The 10,921-nt window shown below is 45.1% G+C and overlaps 1 protein-coding gene across 3 annotated transcripts in view; it reads left to right on the top strand.

Moving 5' to 3' along the window:
• Positions 1-1,980: 1,980 nt before the first annotated feature.
• SPPL3 (signal peptide peptidase like 3) overlaps positions 1,981-10,921 on the top strand; it is a 124,605-nt gene continuing 115,664 nt past the window's right edge. For 2 of the 3 annotated variants that reach the window (XM_036875050.1, XM_036875051.1), the window contains exon 1: positions 2,392-2,516. In XM_036875050.1, coding sequence (XP_036730945.1) covers positions 2,494-2,516 — 23 coding nt within the window. In that variant the 5' untranslated portion in view covers positions 2,392-2,493. Of the gene's footprint in view, positions 2,517-10,921 lie in introns of all 3 variants that reach the window. The other variant, XM_036875049.1, reaches the window with a different exon arrangement.

Raw genomic sequence — 10,921 nt, 5'->3', positions numbered from 1 at the left:
TAGCTCTTCAGGGAAGGAGCCTCTGCACCTCCCAAAGCCATTTGTGCCAATAGCTTCTGGCCTTTCTCATGGGGCCTGAAGCCTCACCCATTTGAGACTCAGAATGACTGTATATCACATTCAAGCGTACAGCTGACATTCTGTAAGAGCACCTGGAAGAGCTGTAAGAGCTAAATGAAATAAAAAATTTAGGCTCTTTGCTTTCCTGTCTCCCCATGATATCTCCACATCCAGCGCCATTTAGAGCTGGGCAGATATTTGCAGGCTGGTACCTTTCTGTGAATGGTCAGGGGAGTGGCCCTTGGTGGTCTGGTATATTCTTGGGGCCCTGCCTCTAACCCTCTGGGGAAACCTTGATCTTATCATCTTGCCCTTTCCCAGGGCTCTCTGGTGGAGCTTCAGGAAACACATTGAACCTGACTGGTCCTAGTCCCTGGCAGTGGGGAAAGGAGGAAGAAGGAGAGATGGCTTCTGAAGGAAAAGTGTACTTGGTTTTCTCATGAAAGGGTTCCCCCTGGGGAATGGGCAAGTGGCAGATGTATGGGCAATGGCCAACTGATCCAATTGGAGATAGATTCAGGGCATGGTGTTCCCCGTAAGGCTGGGCAGGTCTTGGGAAACTGGAGCAGCGCTAGATCCTGGCCTGAAATTGGTCCAGCTGCAGAGGATCTTGAGTATGCTGGCTTCAGGTGTGCCAGCTCTGCTCCCTGTGGAGAATGGGGGTCTGGGAAGTCTAGTGTGTCTGTTGCCCAGGCATGCTTCTGAAACCTGGAGCTGCACTGCTCATTTTCATTCGTGAACATAGTAATTGGCAGGGAGGCTTAGCTAGGCCCTTCAAATTCTGGCCTCAGAGCACTTTTTCAGTCTCTCAACACTCTCCAGAAGGAATCATCCATCCCTCTCCTGGATCCAAGCTCACTCCAAGCCTTCACATCTTTGGGCCTTTCCTCATGTCATTCTCTTTTTCTATAATGTCTTTTCTCCTAGTAAGCCGCTCCTCTTTCAGACTGCCTCATCAGCTCCTGGAAAAGTATTCCGCAGTGCCCCTGGGCTCAATTCATCTCTCCCTCCTCTCTCCTCCTAAGCCCCAGATTCACTCTGTCGGTCTCGGGGTCTAGCTCTATTAAGTTTACTTCTGTGCCTGCCTCCAGTCCTCCAGATAGGCTGTTCCCTGAGCTTTGCTCTTGCATGGTCAGCTCCTCCTCATCCTCAGATGTCACCTCCTCCACCAGGCCTTCCTTCACCATCCTATCGAAACTAGTCCCCACCCCTACACACTCTTTGTCCCATTACCTTGTGTTATAATCTTCATAAAACTTAGCAGCATCTGAAATGATCTTCACTTATTTGTCGGCTTGGGCTATCTATGTCGTTTCCTCTAGAATGTAAGCTCTCAGAGGGCAGAGACCCAGCAGAATGAATTGATACATAGTTGGCACCCAGTAAATATCTGCTGATTGATTACATGAAGGCAAGTGTGGCGTATTCGACTTGGCCCCAGAGGACTTGGCACAGAGTCTGGGCGCAATAAAAGCTGGCTGCGTGGAATATTTGCTAAACGAATGAATGAACCAACGAACATGCGAACGAAGGCATGCAGCGCTCCGCCTGCTGACTGACAGGTTGACTGACAGCTGGGAACCCGCGGCCAGCAGACTCTTGATTGATGGGTGACAGCTGAGTGGCAGCCAACAGACGCGCATCGGGGCCCCTGATTGGCTGGCTGCAGCAGCCCCTCGGAAAGGGTAAGGGGAGGGGGTCCGAGGCGACCGCTCCGCGTGGGGAGGGTGCGGCACCAAGCGGCGGGAGGCGGCCGAACAGCCAGAAGCCGAGAGAGCAACTGTCGCCTCGAACTAAGGAACCGACGTCTCCGCGCATGGGCCCGGCGCGAGGGGCGGGGCGCGCGCATCACGTGAGCGTGTTTTGGACACGTGACCCGCGCAGGGCCAAGGCTCGCCCCCGCCCCCTCCTCACCTCCCCTTCGCGGGTGTGAGCGGAGCGGCCTCGGCTCACCGCTTAGCGCCCCCCTCAGCCGCCGCCGCCGCAGCCGCCGCCTCCGCCTCCGCCCGCTGGCCATGTCCTCCGGCCGCCGCCGCCGCCGCACGAGCGCGGGGCTCCCGCGGCCCAGCGCACAGTGAGCGCGGGACCCTCTTGCCGTTCGCCCGCCCCGGGCCCCCTTGTTCTCAGCGCCGCCGCCGCCGCCATGTTGGGTTCAGAGCCGCAGCGGAGCCGCCGCCGCCGCCGCCGGTGAGGGAGGCCGAGAGCGGAGCCCGCCCCGCCCCGGGGCCCAGGGAGCGGGGCCGCCTCGGAGCCCGGCGTCTCCCCGCCAGCCGCCTTCCCGGCCCGCCCGCTCGCCCGCGGTGTAAGCGAGCGAGCGAGCGCCGGGCCGCGGCCGCGCCTTCCGTTCCCGGCCCGAGCGAGCCCACCGTCCGTTCGTTCCCCCGCCGCCGGGCCCGGCCACATCCTGCAGCGGAGCCCTTGAGAGTCAGCGCCATGGCGGAGCAGACCTACTCGTGGTGAGTGCGGGGCTCCGGGAGACCGGGGCGCGGCGAGGGTGGGGGTCGGGGCGCCGGCGAAGCCAGCCCGGGGGGAAGAGGAGGAGGAACAGGTGCCTGCTGGGGGGGCCGCGGGATAGGGGTGCACGCCCCCCTCACCCCCACCGGAGGGGACAGCAGGCTCTTGGGGAAGGCGTTGAGCGGCCGGGGACCCAGCGTCCGAGGAGGGGGTTGCAGGAGGAGGAGGCCTCCGCGGCGGATGTCATCTGGTCATGGGCGGAGCAGGTGATGGAGAAGGGGAGCTTGACTCCGGGGTGGGAAGCCCACGGAAGGGAAGTGGATTCCCGCGGGCACCCCGGAACTGGCCTGAGGGGGTGGCTGATGGGCAGGAGCAATGGAAAAGGTGGAGAGGGGCGGGCTGGGGCAAAGGTGGGCCACGGAGCTGAGAGGCATCTTCTGAGAACAGGTGATAAGAGGCCGAACTTGGAAGTTGTGAGAGAGGAGGAGCCACCTCTACTGGGGCTGCTGCTTAGCCTTGGGATGGGGAATGAATGGAGAGTTGGTAAGGTGGGCAGAGGCCCAGGTGTGAGCGGAGGAAAGCTGCGGAAGGAGAGAGTCTTGGGAACCCTGGAGGGACACCCTGGTGAAGAGGTTGGAAGGGGAGACTGTTTGGATAACTAGATTCTGGACAGGAAGTCATTGGTGACAGTGGGGCCTGGGCAGGATCTTTGTAAGGGTTATATGAAGTGGCCCGGTGCCCTGGGTCACATATGGGGATGGAGGATCTACAAGTTATGTCCATTTTAAGGGGACTTTTTAAAGTTATAAAATAGCTTGTTAAGGACTGAGAAGCGTACTATGTAGTTTATGGAGTGAGAACATACCTGTCTTGAGAAGGGAGTGCTGCGGTTTGGGGAAAGGGGGATGAGACACTTCCCTTTAGCAGGCAGAGGTGGAATATTTGCAGGAGGGAGTTGAAGGAATGGCGATAGTATCCTTGAGGAGTGGAGTGGGGAGGAAGCAAGAAATGGGATGATGGTAGGTGCAGGGATGGAAAATCTGGTTGCAGTCTAGAGCGATTGTTCGAAGATGGTTTACTCTGTGAAGCCAATGTGGTTTGGGATAGAACTAGAGGCTTTCCCTTCTTAGAAAAGAGCATAGTAGAGTGGGAAGAGCATGGCGTTTAGAGTTGGTTTGGATGTCGGGTTCACCACTTAACTCGCTTTACAACTAGACAAGATAGTAAGTTTTCCATTCTTTTCTCCTTACCTATAAAATAGGGGGATTACCTTTTTCATAAGCTGTAAGGATTAAATGAATAACTTTACAAAGCACAGGGTAAACTGTAAGGTGTCATATTTTACTATATTATAATTATCTTAGGGAAACAGCAAAGAAATGGATAATATCTGAAAATGAGGAATGGCTTTGGATAGATGGCTTTAACTGAGTGGATGATTTGTGGTGGTTGGGGTTATGTGAAGTCAGGAACTCATTGTGTCTTCACATAGGGGAAGAGGATTGGTGATTGAAGACGATAATTCAAAAGGGAACTTCAGTGATGTATATACAATCTCAAAAAGAAGATAACTGAGAGATTGAGAGAAAGCAATGCTAAAGCAAGAATTAAAATCTTAGTGAACAGTTGTGACAACATATATATTTTTAAAAGACGTTTAAACTACTTTGTTGTGAGCAGCAGTGAGCTGCCTCTCTGTAGCAGGTGATTCGGAACACAGGATTAGAATGTTTCTAAAGAACTAGAGCTTTCTTATGGACAGAATAAGAAAGGAAGTGAAGGTGCCCCTGCGTGCCTTGTGCTAACTAACTCATCTTGAGCGTCTTAACACTCTGGCCCAGCTGAGAGTCCTGATGACGATCCTTCTGTTTGTACTGTGCTGTAGAGAGGCGGTGGATGGTTCAAAGAGTAATAAGCACAGTGGCCAAGAATTGGGGATAATGAGAGTGTTTTTACTAGGTAGGTTGGCCACACACTGTGTGATGTTGGATGGCTCTGCTACTTAGAGGAGGGTTGTTTGGTGAAGTTTGACAGTTTATAAGATTTATCCTCCTGAAATACTTCCTTCAATCTCAGGTTCCTTAGTTTGCTTTACAGGTAAGGAAAGAAGCTCCTTGACATCAGAATGCTTAGCTCCTCACCTTTAGCATGTTTTGAGATGGAGAAAGTTTTTACAGCGTCTTGGGAGAGGGTGGTGTATGGAGGGAAAGGATTGGGAAGCCAGGCAGCTTTCTTCCTGACTAGTTCTTCCCAGGTCAACCAGGCAATAATATAAAGAACTATCCATGTGGCATTTAATATATACACTCACTTGATTCTCACAAGTCCCTGAGGTAGGTGATCTTTCCCTATTTTATAGAGGAGGAAACTTAGGCTCAGGAGCTCAAATGATTTGTCCAAGATACTTCAACTGTGGTGCTTTTTGTTGTTGTTGTTGTTTGGCATGAATTCTCCATGATTTTATTCATTCTCATTGAAATATAAGTATGGAAAAGGTATGCCCAAAGTACATGTAAACCGTTTTGGATTGTCTGTCATTTTGCAGTATCTTTGTCACTGTTCCCTTGGTTTGATCAACAATCAAGAGTTGATTTTCTTGAAAATAGGTTTGCACTTTATTTGTATGTGGCCTTTAGGAAAATCAACCTTGTGGAGACTACTGTGGTGGTATGGATTTGTCTGAGGTGGAGTCAGTGAAGAAGGTAGGAACATATGAAAATAGGTTCCTTTAGGGTTTTTGTGGAGTAAGACATGTAAATTATAAAACAGGATTGGCTATGAGTTGATTATTGTTGAATCTCAGTGGTGAGTCCATTTATTCTGTATACTTTTACATGTTAAACATTTTCATAATAAATAGATTAAAAAAAAAAAAGCCGCTACACAGAAGTTCATGCTGTTCTCTGGTTTCTTGTGCCTGCTTTTTTCCTAGCAAATTCTATCAAAGTTCTGTTACCCAGCTGTGAAGCATTTTCTGACTGCCCCAACTGAAAGTACGCTCTTTGTTTTTTTTTTTTAAGTTTATTTATTTTTGGCTGCGTTGGGCCTTCGCTGCTGTGCGTGGGCTTTCTCTAGTTGTGGCAAGCCGGGCCTACTCTTTGTTGTGGTGCTTGGGCTTCTCATTGCGGTGGTTTCTCTTGTTGCAGAGCATGGGCTCTAGGTGCGCGGGCTTCAGTAGTTGTGGCACGTGGGCTCAGTAGTTGTAGGGCGCAGGCTCAGTAGTTGTGGTGCACAGGCTTAGTTGCTCCGCAGCACGTGGGATCTTCCCGGACCAGGGATTGAACCCGTGTCCCCTGCATTGGCAGGCGGATTCTTAACAGCTGCACCACCAGGGAAGTCCCAGCTCTTTGTTTGTGACACTTGTTTTGTCTGCCTCACTTCTTCCTTTTCAAGTGTGAATACCTAGTCTTCTCACTGGATGGTAAGCTTTTTGAGGGTAAGGATGCAGTTACACTAACCTTTGTCCTCCTCTAGTGCCTAGCACATTGTCTTGCCCATAGATCCTGTTTAGTAAATACTGAACGATTGAATATGATAGGTTTTCAGAGTGGTTCGTCCTTTGTTGAAAGAATATTAAGTGTAAGAGGAAGCTACAGATAGATGAGTGTTTGTAATACATATACTTATAAAAGAGAGCTTTTGGTAACTTAGTTTCCTGGTGTCTCAGTGTTGTAAGAGTGAAGGGTACCATCCCTTAATAGTTTTAAATAAAAGCGATTGACAGAAGAAATTAAAATAATTGGTAGTAACACCACAATCTTTATCACGGGTCACGATTAACCACAAGATTCTGTTTGTATCCTTTTTATTCGTAAAAACTGAGGAAATAAAAGCATGCATGTGAAAACACATTGAAGGTGCAAACTAGACTTTTATTAATTTGAGAGAAACACCTTGCTCAATGTATATTTATGAGCAGTTGTTTTAGCATAAGTTCTGTGAGAAACAGTACCTTCTCTCTTGTTGGAGTCAATGCAGTACTTGTATATACCTACACTTGAATCTTGGTAAAAATTACTTATATTAGGGTTAATGTTGGTGTGTAGGGGGAAAAGGAAGTCAGTCCATGTGAACCTCATTCACATGAATTTCGTTACCAAAGTAGTATCATCATAATTTATTGTGTGTTTTCTGTGTGCTGGGGCTTTACAATCATTGCTCAGTAAGGAAACTGAGGCTCAGAGAGTGTAAGTGACTTGCCCAAGGATATAAATAGAAAAACGGTTCTAAGTCAAGACCGTTGGACACCAAGATTCCAACACTGAATCTGTCTGCTTCCTTGTCCACAGTCACTACTCTAAGCCAGCCCTCTTTTGCTTCAGTTCCTTGTTAGCCTCCTCACTGGTTCCCTCCATTCTCTGCACAGTGGCCATCCATTCTCCTGAGTAGTCTTCTGACAGCCTAACTCAGGTCATGTCAGTCCTGTGTTTAAAACTCTTTAATGGCTTTTGGCCACATTTAGAATAAAATCCAAATTCATTAGTGGGGCTCTTCATGGTCTCATTTTGTGTGTGTTTTTGAGGGATGACAGATAGTAAACAAACTATAGGTTACACAGAGGTAAAAGTTTTTCTCTTTCGGTGCTCTGTCCAGTGCTTGGCATATAATAGGTGGTTTGGCAAATATTTACTGAACAGTGAATGAACATGCCTCCCCCTGGGCTGCCTGTCTGAAGATCTGTTCTAAGGACTGCATTATATTGAGGTGATATGTTGTGTGACAATGGACATTGTCAATGTCAGGTATTTGCAAATAATGCTAAACTGGATAATGAAAAGCAAAGCAGATCTCTAGAACAAATGGAAGTTATATCTGGTTTTGGATTTCTGTTGTGTATCACTGTATCTGTTATGATCATATCTGATTGTCTTGTGATCATCGAATCTGGTGAAAGTTTTTCGGAGAGAAACTGTTTACTTGAAAATGTATGTCTAGCATTATAGACTTTAGATTTGCTTATTATTTTTAAAACATGTTTTGCCTGTAAAGTGCTATGATAGTAATGTTTTGGGGACTTCCTGGTGGCGTGGTTAAGAATCCGCTTTCCAATGCAGGGGACACGGGTTCGATCCCTGGTCGGGGAACTAGATCCCACATGCATGCCACAACTAAGAGTTTGCATGCTGCAACTAAGGAGTCCTTCTGCCACAACTAAGACCTGGAGCAACCAAAATAAGTAAATTAAAAAAAAAAAGATAATAATGTTTTGGCGATACATGATTCAACCTAAAATTAGCCAAAGATAAGACCATGAATTTGTATTGAAATAACCTTCTTCAGTGTTTCTTATGTGTCCTCAGTGTTGGGGAGCTGGGGACTTGGTAACCATATAAGCCTGTAATTTATGAAGTAGTACTACAAATTAAAACGCCTAATGTTCATGCATTTCTCAAAATAGATTTCTGTGATCATTTATTTTAGAGATGATAAATGCCACTGAACTGAGGTGTTATGTAGTTCTGTATAATTGTATTTTACTTCAACATTAATAACTTATTTAGTTTTCATCATTCTTACCTGTTTAATCAGACCATCTCGTGAAAAATCAAGGATACCCTAAGAAGAAAACGTCTAATGAAGTGCTGTTTTAGTTGGCTGTATTTAGTACCTGAAACTTTATGTGATTGCTGTCCTTGACAGTAGAGCCATAAGTATAATTTTATTTTCAAAATTCTATAATATATTTTCTGGAGTTTAATGGTTCCTTCTTAGGAGTTAAAGGAAAGTAGTGGTTTTATTTGTTGTATGTATAAATCAAGAAACGTTTGCAACTTTGAGTTTCTATAGCATATTTTCTAATCCTCACTTAAAGAGTTAGAGGCAGAGTGCTCCTTTTCTGGAATTTTAACCTCTTAGATGTCTAGAGGGGCTCCATGTGACCAAATTCAGTTTTACAGGGAAAATCTACAGTTAGTTCCCATGATGCTCACAATGAATTACCTCTCAGATTTTGTTAGTAGGTCTCATTAGGGCCACAGCTTAAAATAAATCAGACCCACTCATTTGCTGTGATAAGACTAGATTGAGCTCCTATGAAAAAGTTAGGTTTGAAAATACTTTTAAGGCATTAGACCGATGAATATTAGCCAAATAGAGACCTAAGAGAAAATCCCATTTCTTGATTGGTCCGGTTCACTCTAACTTGGTAAGAAAACTTGATAATCTCTGTTTTGGAGTTCCAGGTTTGATAATGAAGAACCACTAAAGGATTTTAAAAAATGCACTAAAGTAGAGGTGTGTTTTAATTGCTTTTTACATGTTTATAAATTGTACTGAATATAAGTGATCACTCAAAGTATTCAGTTCTGTCAGTACCACTCATTAAATTTTATTTGAAATCCTAAGATAGGATCTAATTCTGTTCTGATTTATTTTTTTTCTTTTCCTTTTTTTTTTAATTAATTTATTTTTGGCTGTGTTGGGTCTTCGTTGCTGTGCGTGGGCTTTCTCTAGTTGTGGCGAGCAGGGGCTACTCTTCGTTGCAGTGCATGGGCTTCTCCTTGCAGTGGCTTCTCTTGTTGCGGAGCACGGGCTCTAGGTGCGTGGGCTTCAGTAGTTGCAGCACGTGAGCTCAGTAGTTGTGGCTCGCGGGTTCTAGAGCACAGGCTCAGTAGTTGTGGCACACGGGCTTAGTTGCTCTGCGGCATGTGGGATCTTCATAGACCAGGGATCGAACCCGTGTCCCCTGCATTGGCAGGTGGATTCTTAACCACTGTACCATGAGCGAAGTCCCATGTTCTGGTTTCTTTAAATTGAGAAGTCTTTAGTTTGAAGGTGATTTTCATCTCTGATTAACTGTGACCTAGTCTTGTCTTAGTCCCAGTGTTGAATTTTGTACAATGGTTATGCCTGTCATACTCCACAGGGTTGCTGCAAGGATTCAGTGAGGTAATATATGTGAAAATGCTTTGAAAATTGCTACATGCAATATAGAAGCAAGTTATTTGTTCTTTACATTTTTAGACCCGGATCAGCTCCAGACAGAGTTCCTCACTGCAGATAAGATTTTTCTTTTTTCTTCTTTTTTTAATATTTTTTTAAATTGAAGTATAGTTGATTTACAACATTGTTAGTTTCCGCTGTACAACATAGTGATTCAGTATTTTTTATAGATTATACTCCATTTAAAGTTGTTGCAAAATATTGGCTCTATTCCCTGTGCTGTGCAGTATATCCTTGTAGCTTATTTATTTTATGCATAGTAGCTTGTACTTCTTAATCCCCTATCCCTATCTTGCCCCTCCCCCACAAAAAAGATTTTTCTTGTTTCACAATTTAAACAGCATTTAAACTTTGAGATATCTATTCTAGTAAGAATTCTATGGAGATGTTTGAATAATGCCATATAAAAAGAAATAGAAATATTAGTTTGCAAGTTGTCATTGATTTCTGTTGTTGCCTTTGAAATGTGTTATAAGGTCATCTCCGTTTAGTCACAAGTTTCATAGTCCAGTGCTGCTTACCACAAAACAAGAAAAATTGTGACTTGAATAAAGGCTAAATTTTTTCATAATAATTGTATTTTGATCTTTTGAAGGCAGTGTCCCTCATAATCGTGGATAATCCTAGTCTTTGTCTCTTTTTTGTTTTTGTTTTTGTTTTGTTTTTAAATGCACAGGAAAATTTTCTACCTTAAAATGCCTGAGGAGGGGCTGTTAGTGGTGGGTTATCTGTTTTTCTTACTGCACACCAAGTCTGCCAGGCACACTCACTTCCCTTTATCTGAGGGCTTCAGGCTTGGGCTTCACTCTTGACCTAAATAAAACATGTGTAGCAAAGTTTTGTTAATTGTTTCTTCAACCTGGTTATACACACATTTTGACCTAAGTACAGTGCTTGACCTTTTGTTATTTCCTTGTCTTAATTTTTGCCCAGAATTGTCTAGCTTGACCTTCCAAACTTGACTAAATCTTCACACCTTGCCTGACAGTCTTAACTTTTAAACCTTTGACTGTACACTCTGATTTTATAAATGCCCAGAAATTTACATTCATTTCTCAGAAGTGCTTGCAAAAATACTGTTAGAAGTAAAAGCTAGTTTTAGAGAGTGAATGCTCTTACTTACGCTACTGATTAGTACAAGCACTGATACCTTGAAAATATTAAGGTCTAATACCTTAAAAAACATTTTCAAACGTAACTTCATAGGGTTCAATCTAGTTTTATTACAGGAATACATCCTGGGACCACAGGTAGGTTAGCTAGAGTTAGTTTAAGATTTGAGATGAGGTCAGTTAACCAAGAGGGAGAGTGTAGAGAGGACAGAATGGAGGACTAGAGTTGAGGCCTGGGAAACTCACAGTTGAGAAATGGGAGGAAGAGGAGGAGTCAAGGGAAGCTCCATCAGAGGTAGGATAATTAGGAAGGTGCAATGGTGATGAAAGAAAAGGCACAGAGAATTTTTAGG

This window comes from Balaenoptera musculus, chromosome 14 (genome assembly GCF_009873245.2).
Source record: "Balaenoptera musculus isolate JJ_BM4_2016_0621 chromosome 14, mBalMus1.pri.v3, whole genome shotgun sequence".
NCBI lineage: Eukaryota > Metazoa > Chordata > Mammalia > Artiodactyla > Balaenopteridae > Balaenoptera > Balaenoptera musculus.
The sequence above is the reverse complement of the archived record's forward strand: the minus strand, read 5'-3'. Positions and strand labels throughout refer to the sequence as shown.